The 14,234-nt window shown below is 39.4% G+C and overlaps 1 protein-coding gene across 1 annotated transcript in view; it reads right to left on the minus strand.

Moving 5' to 3' along the window:
- KCNH8 (potassium voltage-gated channel subfamily H member 8) overlaps positions 1-14,234 on the minus strand; it is a 446,972-nt gene that overhangs the window by 68,482 nt on the left and 364,256 nt on the right. The window contains exon 10 of the mRNA XM_049870926.1: positions 12,821-13,070. Within this exon, the coding sequence (XP_049726883.1) occupies positions 12,821-13,070 (250 nt within the window). The remainder of the gene's footprint in view (positions 1-12,820; positions 13,071-14,234) is intronic.

The raw sequence follows: 14,234 nt of genomic DNA on the forward strand, positions 1-14,234 counted from the left end.
TTAGGTGCCGTTGACTTGGTTCTGACTCGTAAGGACCCTATGTACAACAGAATGAAACATGCCCAGTCCTGTGATGATAAATGGCCACACTGTACAGAAGAGTTCAAATTTGGTTTTTCGCTGTCACTAATACTTCTAGACTTGAAAATTTTGTTTCTTGTATATTTTGTTATAAATCTAAATTGCTGATGAAAAACTCAAAGCTGGGTATTGATGAGAGGTATGAATACAGCCAGAATGCCTTGAATGAAGCACTTTTTCATACTTTGCATATTTGCTGAAAATTTATTGTAATGCAGTATCTTGTAAAATGAGCATTTACTATGTTAAGGAATTGGTGTTTGGAAAAACCTTAGGGGCATCATTCTTTCATACTTAGGGTTGCCACAGTATGGCCTGTCTAGCCACAGTCCTATAACTCCCACAAAATGATTACCTGGGACTATGCAAATTGAGTGAATTGTGGTATGCCACGGGGATTGGTCAGTTCATGGTCCTGCTGGGAGGGCCATGCCTTGAAATTGTATATAAAGGCCGACTGCACAGAGGGAGCAGAGTGCATCATTTGGACAAAGGATCTGGGGTTGGTGGAGTGAGAACCTCCTCGGCTCACAAAAAAGAAATGTAATACTGAAGACAGTGTGAGACGGCGAGAGACAGTGGTGGTGGGCTTGCCGGCCCATGGAGCGAGAGCCGAGTGCCTTCAGGCAGGAGGGTTGCTGGTTGAAGCTAAAAGAGCTGTAACACTTGGACACGCAGGGCAGAGGCCTGAGTGTGGCCTGTGTGATGTTGCCTTGGAGGATCATGTGTAGGGGTCTTTTTCCAGCAGGGCAGAGCTGGATGCCTCTGGGTAGGAGGCTTGCTAGTAGAGCTAAAAGAGCTGTAATGCTTGCTCATGCAGGGCAAGAGATGCCTGAGTGTGCCGCATGCAAAGGTTGCTCACCTCCTCCCCCTGGGCAGCACAGGCTTGGGTAGCATGGCGGCGAGAGCCCCACCGACCCAGGTAGTATGGCTGGAGCCAATGGCAGAGGCTTAGGAGCAGAGCCTCAGGAGATCCTGGGCAGAGGTGTTCCCGCTGGTGAGGCAAAGCCCAGTGGGGCCCAGCAGCAGAGAAGAAGCCTTAGGAGCTGTGCAGGCCCCCCAAACAGTGTGGTGGCAGCCAAAGGCAGCAGTGATGTGAAAACAGCATCTGACATGTGACTTGACCAGGCCTGCCCAGTGACACAAGAATAAACCAAAACCAAACCCATTGCTGTTGAGTCGATTCCAACTCACAGCGACATTACAGGACAGAGAAAAACTTCCCCATAGGGTTTCCAAGGAGCAGTTGGTGGATTCGAACTGCTGACCTTTTGCTTAGCAGCCAAACACAACCATTGTGCCGCCAGGACCTCTGACACAAGAATGGACATGGGTAATCTGGAGAAGGGTAAGCATTTCCCCTTTGAGAATCTGTTGCTATTGTTTATTTTCTATAAATAATAATAATGGCTTTACTTTGCCAACACTGTTTAAGTGTCTCATATGTCTGACTCGATCACAGATGAACATAGTGCCCATGGAACTGTTGATGCCAGGGGGTGCACAAGCCTCATTCCTAGCAGTCTTATGGCTCCCTGGAAGTTTGAGGCACAGCCTGCCTGTGTGTGCAATGCACACAGACAGGACATACAGCCATTTTAGCCTCAATGACGCTATGAAAGTGGCATCAAAATCTTGCCAAAACTCGTGCCCTAGAAAGAGTTGGCCTTTTTCATTCATTCATTGAGTATTTATGGAGCACTGATTATGTGTGCCAGACCCTGTGTCAAGTCCTGGCCAGCAGGCACTGGGGGATAACAAAATGCTTCTCACCCTCAACATCTTGTGGATTTCTAGATTTAGGAACGTAAGCTTCTTAACAACTCCGGATTTTAATATCCTTATGTCTAAGAGGAGAAAGATTTCTATGGTCTCTTGCAGTTTGCATTTTTCAGAATTTTATTATTGATGTTAGCTAATTAGTTTTTATGGGGGGGGAATAAAGTTGATGGGATGCATCTGTAAACCATGTGGGTTACAGCTATAACTTATGTTTAATTATAATCAGGCAGACTAATGCCATCTGTGAAGAGTACATTTATCAGTGCTTTGTTTTCTTTTAAAACAGCCATGATGAAATGGTGGGTAAAACACAATGACTTCAACATGAAATGAAGGTGTAAAAGGCACACAAATTCTGTCCTTGTAACAAATTCTTTCTCCTAGGACAACTATCTCTCCAGGCATCAGATTATGAAATGTCTTCATACACTCAGCGGATAGTGGAGTGGCTTGAATAAGTTTATGACCTGACTGCTATTTGGTGGTGCTTCTTCCCTACAAAACATTACATGTTAATTCATTTCAATGGCAGGAAGTGCACGTATTAAATATCTACAGACCAAACCATGTCCATAAGCCTATATCAAAGTCAGTACTGATTTGAATCAGTCCTATAAGGCAGTATTGCCATAGGAAAGCAAAATACTCAATCTCAACATAAAGAATGTTAATCACGAAGAGCAAAAATTAATAACTGATTATCTTTGTTTGGGTTTAGTCCTAATAGCATATAGGAGTGATCAGAATGGTCACGTGACAATTTGCACTCAAATTGCTTTAGATATACACAAGTAGAAACAAATATGTGAAATGTTAATCATGGAAATCACAATGTAGGGAGGAATTTGGGGCCAGTAGCAAAGCACAATGGATTAAATCTTTCACCTATAAGTAGATTTTTAAAAAATAATCAGAAAATCCAATGGAATTATGTATTAAAAAGATGGCAATTACATAAAAGCCAATATATTTAAATCCATTGTGCTCTATAGGGTTGCTATGGATTGGAATTGGCTTGATGGCAAGGGGTTTATTGTGCTCTAATGTCATGGACCACAGGCTTGAGATGGACTGACACAGTGGCTGCAACAATGGGCTCAAGCACAGGAACAATTGTGAGGATGGTGCAGGACCAGGCAGTGTTTTGTTATGTTGTCTATAGTGTCAGTGGCTTGGAAACAACTCAACGGCACCTACCAACAACAACAACGTTATGGATGATGCCTTCATATTTCATTCCTAGAATTGCTGCTAGCTAAAAAAAAAAAAAAAAAGTATAACACCCCACTATTATGCAAAAAGCTCCACATTATATCTTTTTACAAAGATGCACTGATTTTGCGTATATGTGTATTAAACTATAATATTCTGGTAAAATGGCTAGGTGCCCTTTTGAAAGCAGACTGTGTCAACAGGCTGGCTATAAAACTTACAGTCATACCAAGGAAACCCATAGAAAAATATTTTCTGTTTTTAAAGCAAATTTATAAATAATTTCATAACAAATTTAGAATCACAAAATGGTAGAACAATTGGCCTCTAACTTCACAAAGTTGAGAAGGAGAGAGAAAGAGTAAATTCTGCTTCCCTTAATAAAAAGACACCAACAGACAGGGCGGGGCAAAGATGGCAAAGCAGTCAGATGATTCCAGCGATCCCTCTTACAACAAAGACCTGAAAAAACTAGTGAATGATTATACTCATGACAAGCTAAGAGCCCTGAACATCAAAGGCAAAGTTATGAAATTGGAGTGAGCAGCAGCAGGAGGAAGAAATGGTTCAGAAGCAGCAAGGAGTTGCTGGACCTGAGTTGGCAGGAACCAGTGCCCCTCAGGCATGATCCCCTAGAGCGAATGAAGCAGGGACAGCAGTAGTGTTTGGGATGCTGTTTCCTCAGGGAGAGAAAGTGAGCCACACAGTCTACTCACACCTCTGGAACCAGAGAAGAACAGTCCTCTAGGAAAAAGCTAAGTACTTGGGTTTATTTTACCGCACCTCCAGCCCCCAAGCCGCCTTCAGTGGCTGTTGATTTCCCTGGGCCTGAGATAGGTCCTGCTATACACCCTGAGCCATTCTCCCAGCCTTGGGGAAGGAATCAATTAACAATTGGGGAGGAAAAGATAATCTGTCAGCTCCACTAAGCTAGGGAGCTCAGGACAGAAGCAGCTCCTTTCCAGGCACAAATGGTCCACAGACTTTGAATACCTTTCACCCCTGCATTGACCTGTGTGACCCCATTTCATGAGATTAGGCCATTGCTGGCAGGCTACAAGATGTATATGCTCGAGATCTGACTTCAACTGTTACAGCTGTGTGTTAGAAGAGCCAGGTTTTGATGTTCGACACTGCTTTGCCTATTAAACAAGGTCCTCAGCTACCCACATTAGGGGCCTGATGACTGGTGGCTCCACCCATGTCACCTAGCCACCCGCAACAGGGGTCCAAGGATAAGTGGTGCTTCCTAGACCTAATAACCAAAAGCACTGGGTGCCCATTTTCCAGCTTCAGAACCACCCACCTGTGTGCTCTAGAGAACAGGGACATGCTTTCCTCACAGACACATGGGGAACGGCTGTCAGCCCCCTGCCTTGTTCGGAGCATGACTCACTGCTGCAACCAGATACCTGTGCCTACACCAATTACTCCTGCTGCTTTAAGACTGTAGAACAGAGCTTGTACCACACACTTAATAACCAACAACCTGGACACTTGAGCTGAATACATACAAGAAAAGTAAAGGGACTCCTTGGCTCATATACCTGATAACAGCTCTAGCCATCTGGTGATAGGATGTTAGAGCTTCAAAGGTGAAAATAATCAAGTAAGCTCAATCAAGCAGCCTATTCAGGCATATCAAAACAAAACATAGCAAGAAGCTAGGGTACAGCAAGCACAGATAAAATAAATTAATACAATAACTTATAGATGGCTCAGAGACAACAGTCAATATCAAATCACATAAAGAAGCAGACCATGATTGCTTCAACAAACTCTCAAAACAAAGTATCAAGGAATCTTCCAGATGAAGGTGTTCTCCTGGAATTGCCAGAGGTAGAATGCAAAAGATTAATATACAGAGCTCTTCAAGAGATCAGGAAGGAGATCAGACAAAATGCAGAACAAGCCAAGGAAAACATGAATAATGTGGTTGAAGAAATTAAAAAGGTTATTTAAGAACGTAAACGAAAAATTTAATAGGCTGCAAGAATCCATAGAGAGACAGCAATCAGAAATTCAGAAGATTAACAATAAAATTACAGAATTAGACAACTCAATAGAAAGTCAGAGGAGCAGAACTGAGGAGATGGAAGGCAGAATTAGTGAGAATGAAGATAAAACACTTGGCACCAATATATTCTAAGAAAAATCGATAAAAGAATTAAGAAAAATGAAGAAACCCTAAGAAACATGTGGGGCTCTACCAAGAGAAATAACCTATAAGTGATTGGAGTACCAGAACAGGGAGGGATAACAGACTCTACAGAGAGAATTGTTGAAGATTTTTTGGCAGAAAACTTCCCTGATATCGTGAAAGATGAGAAGATACCTATCCAAGATGCTATTCGAATGCCACATACGGAAGATCTCAAAAGAAAGTCACCAAGAAATATTATAATCAAACTTGCCAAAACCAAAGATAAAGAGAATTTTAAAAGTAGCTAGGGATAAACGAAAGTCACCTACAAAGGAGAGTCAATAAGAATAAGCTTGGACTACTTGGCAGAAACCATGTAGGCAAGAAGGCAACAGGATGACTTATATAAAGGGTTGAAGCAAAAAAATTGCCAGCCAAGAATCATATATTCAGCAAAACTGTCTCTCAAATATGAAGGTGAAATTAGGACATTTCCAGACAAACAGAAGTTGAGAGAATTAGTAAAAACCAAACCAAAACTATAAGAAATACTAAAGGGAGTTCTCTGGTTAGAAAATCAATAATATCAGATACCAACCCAAGACTAGAACACAGGACAGAGCAACCAGATATCAACCCAGATAGGGAAATCACAAAAACAAATCAAGGTAAAAAAATACTCAAACAGGGAAACAGCAATGTCATTATGTAAAAGACAACAACATTAAAACAATAAAGAGGGACTAAAAAATGTAGTCACCGATCTTTCATATGGAGAGGAAGTCAAGATGACATAAAGAAATAAAAGTTTGGTTTAAACTTAGAAAAATAAGGGTAAATATTAAGGTAAGCACAAAGGAGGCTAAAAATCTTACACATCAAAATAAAATACAAGAAAAACATAAAAACTCAGCAAAAAAAAAAAAAAAATCAATGACAATGAATAAGAGGAAGACAATACATGACAAAAAACTACTCAGCCCAAAAAATTAAGTGGGAAAAAGAAACTGTCAACAACACACACAAAAAAAGTCATCAAAATGACAACACTAAACTTATACCTATCCATAATTACGACGAATGTAAATGGACTAACTGGACTGTTAAAGAGACAGAGAGTGGCAGAATGGATGAAAAAAAAAAACACGATCTATCTATATGCGGCCTACAAGAGACATACCTTAGACTTAAAGACACAAGCAAACTAAAACTCAAAGGATGGAAAAAAATATATCAAGCAAACAATCAAAAAAGCGCAGGAGTAGCAATATTAATTTCTGACAAAACAGACTTTAAAGTTAAATCCACCACAAAATTTAAGGAAGGACACTATATAATGCTTAAAGGGACAATATACCAGGAGGATATAACCATATTAAATACTTATGCACCCAATGACAGGGCTTCAAGATACATAAAACAAACTCTAACAGCACTAAAAAGTGAGATAGAGAGCTCCACAATAACAGTAGGAGACTGCAACACACCAATTTTGGTGAAGGACAGATCATCCAGAAAGAAGCTCAATAAAGACGTGGAAGATCTAAATGCCACAATCAACCAACTTGACCTCATAGGCAAATACAGAACGGTCCCCCCAACAGCATCCAAGTATACTTTCTTTTCCAAAGCACATGAAACATTCTCTAGAATAGGTCACATATTAGGTTAGAAGGCAAACCTTAACAGAATCTAAAAGATCGAAATATTACAAAGCATCTTCTCTGACCATAAAGCCATAAGAGCAGAAATCAATAAAAGAAAAAGCAGGGAAAAGAAATTGAACACTTGGAAATTGAACAACACCCTGCTTGAAAAAGACAGGGTTACAGAAGAAATTAAGGATTGAATAAAGAAATTAATAGAATCCAATGAGAAGGAAAACATTTCCTATCAGAACCTTTGGGACACAGCGAAAGCAGTGCTCAGAGGTCAATTTATATCAATAAATGCACACATACAAAAAGAAGAAAGGGCCAAAATCAAATAATTATCACTACAACTTGAACAAATAGAGAAAGATTAACAAAAGAAACCCTCAGGCACCAGAAGAAAGCAAATAATAACAATTAGAACAGAATTAGGAGAAATAGAGAAGAGAAAAACAATTGAAAGAGTTAGCAAGACCAAAAGCTGGTTCTTTGAAATAATTAACAAAACTGATAAACCGTTGGCCAAACTGACAAGAGAAAAACAGGAAAGGAAGCAAATAACCCAAATAAGAAATGAGATAGGCGATATCTCAACAGACTCAACTGAAATTAAAAGAATCCTATCAGATTTCTATGAAAAATTGTACTCTAACAAATTTGAAAACCTAGAAGAAATGGATGAATTTCTAGAAACACACTACCTACCTAAACAAACACAAGCACTAACAGAGGTAGAACAACTAAATAAACCCATAACCAAAGAAGAGATTGAAAAGGTAATTAAAAAAACTCTCAATAATAAAAGCCCTGGCCCTGACGGCTTCACTGCAGAGTTCTACCAAATGTTCAGAGAAGAGTTAACACCACTACTAATAAAGCTATTTCAGAGCATAGAGAAGGATGGAATACTCCCATACTCATTCTATGAAACCAGCATATCCCTGATACCAAAACCAGGTAAAGACCACGCACACAAAAAGAAAATTACAGACCTATATCCCTCACAAACTTAGATGCAAAAATCCTCAACAAAATTCTAGCCAACAGAATTCAACAACATATAAAAAAAATGATTCACCATGACCAAGCAGCATTCTTACCAGGATGCACGGATGGTTCAACATTTGAAAAACAATCAATGTAATCCATTATACAAATAAAACAAAAGACAAAAACCACATGATCTTATCAATTGATGCAGAAAAGGCATTTGACAAAGTCCAACACCCAGTCATGATAAAAACTCTCAGCACAATGGGAATAGAAGAAAAATTCCTAAACATAATAAAGGGCACTTATACAAAGCCAACAGCCAACATCATCCTAAATGCAGAGAGTCTGAAAGTATTCCCCTTGATAATGGGAACCAGACAAGGACGCCCTTTAATACCACTCTTATTCAACATTGTGCTGGAGGTCCTAGCCAGAGCAAGTAGACTACATAAAGAAATAAAAGGCATCAAGATTGGTAAGGAAGAAGTAAAAGTGTCTCCATTTGCAGATGATATGATCTTATACACAGAAAACCCTAAAGAATCCTCAAGAAAACTACTGAAACTAATAGAAGGGTTCAGTAGAGTATCAGGATACAAGATAAACACACAAAAATCAGTTGGATTCCTCTACACCAACAAAGACAACGTCGAAGAGGAAATCACCAAATCAATACCTTTTACAGTAGCCTCCATGAAGATAAAACACTTAGGAATAAATCAAACCAGAGACGTAAAAGACCTATAAAAAGAAAACTACAAGACCCTTCTGCAAGAAACCACAAGAGACCTATATAATTGGAAAAGCATACCCTGCTTGTGGATAGGAAGATTCAACATTGTAAAAATGTCTATTCTACAGAAAGTGATATACAGATACAATGCAATTCCAATCCAAATTCCAATGACATTTTCTAATAAGATGGAGAAACTAATCACCAACTTCATACGGAAGGGAAACTGGCCCCGGATAAGTAAAGCATTACGGAAAAAGCAGAAAAAATGGGAGGCCTCACACTACCTGATTTTAGAACATATTATACCACCACAGTAGTCAAAAGAGCCTTGTACTGGTACAACAACAGACACACAGACCAATGGAACAGAATTGAGAATCCAGACATAATCCATCCACATACGAGCAGCTGATATTTGGCAACAGCCCAGAGTCAGTTAAGTGGGGAAAAGATAGTCTCTTTAACAAATGGTGCTGGCATAACTGGGTATACATCTTCAAAAAAATGAAACAAGACCCATACCTCACTCCATGCACAAAAACAAACTCAAAATGGATCAAAGACCTAAACATAGTCTAAAATGATAAAGATCATGGAAGAAAAAATAGAGACAACGCTAGGAGCCCTAACACATAGCATAAACAGTATACAAAATATTACTAGCAATGCACAAACACCAGAAGAAAAACTAGATTAACTTTGAGCTCCTAAAAATCAAACACCTATGCTCACCCAAAGACTTCACCAAAAGAGTAAAAAGATTACCTACAGACTGGGAAAAAGTTTTTAGCTATGACATTTCTGATCAGCACCTGATCTCTAAAATCTACATGATACTGCAAAAAAACTCAACAACAAAAAGACAAATAACCCAATTCAAAAATGACCAAAGGATATGAACAGGCATTTCACTAAAGAAGACATTCAGGTAGCTAACAGATATATGAGGAAATGCTCACGATCATTAGCCATTAGAGAAATGCAAATCAAAACTACAATGAGATTCCATCTCACTCCAACAAGGCTGGCATTAATTCAAAAAACAGAAAATAATAAATGTTGGAGAGGTTGTGGAGTGACTGGAACACTTATATACTGCTGGTGGGAATGTAAAATGGTACAACCACTTTGGAAATTAATTAGGCGCTTCTTTAAAAAGCTAGAGATAGAACGACCCTATGATCCAGCAATCCCACTCCTTGGAATATATCCTAGAGAAATAAGAGCCTTCACACAAACAGATACATGCATACCCATGTGCATTGCAGCACTTTTTACAACAGCAAAAAGATAGAAGCAACCAAGGTGCCCATCAATGGGTGAATGGATAAATTATGGTATCTTCAAATAATGGAATACTAACTTTTTTTTTTTATTCATCGATAAAGAACAGTGATGAATCTGTGAAACATTTCATAACATGGAGGAATCTGGAAGGCATTATGCTGAGTGAAATTAGTCAGTTGCAAAAGGACAAATATTATATGAGACCACTATTATAAGAACTCAAGAAATAGTTTAAACACAGAAGAAAATATTCTTTGATGGTGATGAGTGTGGGGAGGAAGGGAGGGAGAAGGATATTCACTAATTAGATAGTAGGCAAGAACTATTTTAGGTGAAAGGAAAAAGAACACATAACACAGGAGAGGTCAGCACAACTGGACTATTCCAAAAACAAAGAAGTTTCCTGAATAAACTGTATGCTTCGAAGGCCAGAGTAGCAGGGGCAGGGACTGCGGACCATGGTTTCAAGGGACATCTAGGTCAACTGGCATAATAAAATCTATTAAGAAAACATTCTGCATCCCAATTTGGTGAGTGGTGTCTGAGGTCTTAAATGTTAGCAAGCAGCCTTCTAAGATGCATCAATTGGTCTCAACCCACCTGGATCAAAGGAGAATGAAGAACACCAAGCACACGAGGTAATTACGAGCTCAAGAGATAGAAAGGGCCACATGAACCAGAGACTACATCATCCTGAGACCAGAAGAACTAGATGGTACCCGGCTACAACCGATGACTGCCCTGACAGGGAGCACAGCAGAGAACCCTTGAGGAAGCAGGAGAGCAATGGGATGCAGACCCCAAATTCTTGTAAAAAGACCAGGCTTAATGGTCTGACTGAGACTAAAAAGACCCCAGATGTCATGCTCCCCAGATCTTCTGTTTGTTAGCCCAAGACTGGAACCATTCCCAAATCCATCTCTTCAGACAGGGATTGATCTGGACTATGGGATAGAAAATGATACTGATGAGGAGTGAGCTTCTTGGCTGAAGCGGATACATGAGACTATGCGGGCAGCTCCTGTCTGGAGGGGAGATGAGAGGGCAGAGGGGGACAGAAGCTGGTTGAATGGACACAGGGAAAACAGGGTAGAGAGAAGGAGTGTGCTGTCTCATTAGGGGGAGAGCAACTAGGAGTACATAACAAGACATACACAAATTTTTGTATGAGAGACTGACAATTTCAATTCACTTAAAGCACAATAAAAATTAAAAAATAAATAAAAATAAAAAGATGAGTCAAGGATTGAGCCAAAACTCGGAAAGGTAACCCCTGCCTTTCATCTGATAAGTGGTAAGTGGTAGCTGAAAGCAACATGAAACAAAAAAGTATACATGGGTCTTTCGCCACTCACTACCATTCTTCTCTTCAGCTATCAATGGGGATAATCTTACCAGTGTAATTGGATTGCAATCTTTAAATTAGATCAATGGATAAAAATACTTGGCTCATACTAGGGATTTAATAAATATTTGTTCTCTTGTCTCTTCCAGAAAGTAATCTGTCTTGAAGCTCACTAGCTAGAACTCAGTGATAGCAGGTATACAACGATTCAACAGAATACAGGTACTATTTCCCTGTGGAAGAACACTGGATGCAAAGACCAAAGACCTAGTCTAGCTGTTAGTTTGGGTAAACAGAAAATACGTCCCTTATCTTCCTTTGGAAACCCTGGTGGTGTAGTGATTAAGAGTTTGGCTGCTAACAAAAAGGCCAGCAGTTGGAATCCACCAGCCGCTCCTTGGAAACCCTATGGGGCAGTTCTGCTCTGTCCCATAGGGTCGCTATGAGTTGGAATCGACTCAACGGCAAAGGGTTTGATTTCTTTGGTTTTATATGTGATAATTAAAATGAACAAAAGCTGCTGTGTTAGCCCCTTATAATTAAGACAAATTCTAAACATTTGAGTATAATTTACTGCAGCAAATTGTGTTGAATCCACCTTAAAAACAAGTCTTGAATTCACCTGCCTCTCACCATCACTGCTATTACCTGGTTCAAGCCCCCATCTTCTTCCTCACTTGAGTTTAATCTCCATGAGGGCAGGAATTAGGGCCATTTTCTTTTCTGCTGTGTTACCACTGTTTAGAACTCTACCTGAATTACTAGTGGGACCTCACTAAGCATCAGTTGGATAATTGAATGGATAAATGAATGAAAGTGGTTTTTAAGAGAGTCATACATAAAACTGCGGTTAGGATTTTTTTGATATTAACGCTCAGTGCCATCTGTCCTTTATATTCCAATGAATACTAATTACGATTTAATATTTGGATTCAACTTTGTGGAACACAATCTTTAGAAATTGTCTTACGAGTTTTGAGGAAGTAAAAAGAGCTCATATTCACCTTGATAGTATTAGGTTAATGAGAGGTTATCATGAGAAGCAGTCATTTTCCTCCATTTCTAGCACAGATAACACTTAATCTTCATGTACTTCTCTAAATTGATGCTTCATAAAAACACAGACACAGCCTTTTAAAACTGACCAGATATCTCGTGATGAGGCAGTATACATTGTGATTGGTAACCTGGGCCTGGGAATCAGTAAGAACTGGGTTCATTTGCTGTCTATGAGATTTGGGGAAAGTTAACTAAGGTGCTATTTGTTCATCTGTAAAATGGGGGTAATATTTACACTACTGAGTTTTTTACAAAGAATCAAATGATATGTTGGATATAATGGCACAGTGTATACTCAATAAAGACATAATGATGATCATAATAACACTTATTAATAATAAATAGTTGATGAATTAATTACCTATTGTGCCAAATAGTTGTGGAATTATAAACCTGAATTAAGAATAATCTCAAATCCACACATTTATCTGTAATTTTCCCACTCTCAGTAGCAGTCTTTTTTTCTATTTTCTCTCCTTAACTTATGCTCCAGAATGAAATTTCAGAGACACTTTTCAACTTAGACCTACCAAGAATAGCCAGTACCATGCTGTCTTTAAGAACTTCCATGGAGCCAGAGCATACAAAGTAGATGGCTTGCAAAGCATCTCCTTGACGCAGCAGATACTCCCCCGGAGCACAGAAAGAAGTTTTGATGTGTAGAGACAGAGACCTGAGGCAGCCCCGGCTGGCACACTCAAAGAGGGACAACTGCAGGATTTCCTTGTTCAAGTACATGGTGATGTCAGAACGCAGCTCATCTGGGAAGTCTTTCAAAAGCTGTCAAACAAGATGAAGGAGCAAATCAAGCTGGGATAAGCGTATCCTAATTCATTTACTTTGTAAGACATGAGGGATGCTCTTCCTACTGTTTGGCCAACCAAAGTACAGAGGAGGAAATACACGTAGGTATTATCTTGGAGAGGTTTTTTTTCAGTTACTGTGACTATGTGCTACTGAACAATCTGCTGATAATAAGCCTGAAGAAATAGAATAAATTAATAAAATACTCTTGAATCAACACATACAACTCATTGTGACTTGGTTCTCACAGACTCCTACTCTGGATGGGAGATACAGAATTTGGGCCCCTGGTAGCACAGTGGTTAAGGGCTATGGCTGGTAACCAAAAGGTCTGCAATTGAAATCCACCAGCTGCTCTTTGGAAACCCTATGGGGCAGTTCTACTCTGTCCTACAGGGTCGCTATGAGTTGGAATCGACTGGATGGCAACATGTTTGGTTTCATTTGGTTTAGTGTTTCCTCTGGAGCCCTGACGGCAGTAGTTAAGAACTTGGCTGCTAACCTAAGGGTCAGCAGTTTGAATCCACCAGCCTCTCCTTGGAGACCCTAAGGAAACCCTATGGGGCAGTTTTACTCTGACCTATAGGGTCACCGCGAGTCAGAATTGACTCAATGGCAATGGGTTTGGTTTATTTATTTTTAGTGTTTCCTCTAGAGTCATGATTATATGAAGAAAGGAGAAACCAAATATTCACTTTTATAATTGTTGGTTACTGGTCTGCTTGGCGGAATGGTTGCTTGACTTATATGCTATCTTTTTTTGCAGTGGTGGCTTGGGACATTTCTTCAAGTCCACAGATAACACCTCTGTTGGAAAACATAATTTTTATTTTAACTTTATTGGTTTTAAAGGTAAACATTGGCTTGCTTATTCTAATATTCCAAGAGTAGGCCAGTCAACTCTCATAAGAACTAGTTCCTTCAAATAATTCAACTAAAATTAAAGTTAAGACTTCCTGACTGATCAAAGTAGCAAATAAATGTAAAACATTGGTCAATCCAAAGTGGCACTGTGAAAACATGAGCCAAAACAGATGAGAAAATCAGACTGAATTTCTCAACAGATTAAAAAACAAAGAGGCAAATAAATTAGCATGTGTACTCTTCACTTCCGAGACCTGCATTAAAGCACCTTGTCTT

The sequence above is a fragment of the Elephas maximus genome, chromosome 27, assembly GCF_024166365.1.
Source record: "Elephas maximus indicus isolate mEleMax1 chromosome 27, mEleMax1 primary haplotype, whole genome shotgun sequence".
In the NCBI taxonomy this organism is placed as follows: Eukaryota; Metazoa; Chordata; class Mammalia; order Proboscidea; family Elephantidae; genus Elephas; species Elephas maximus.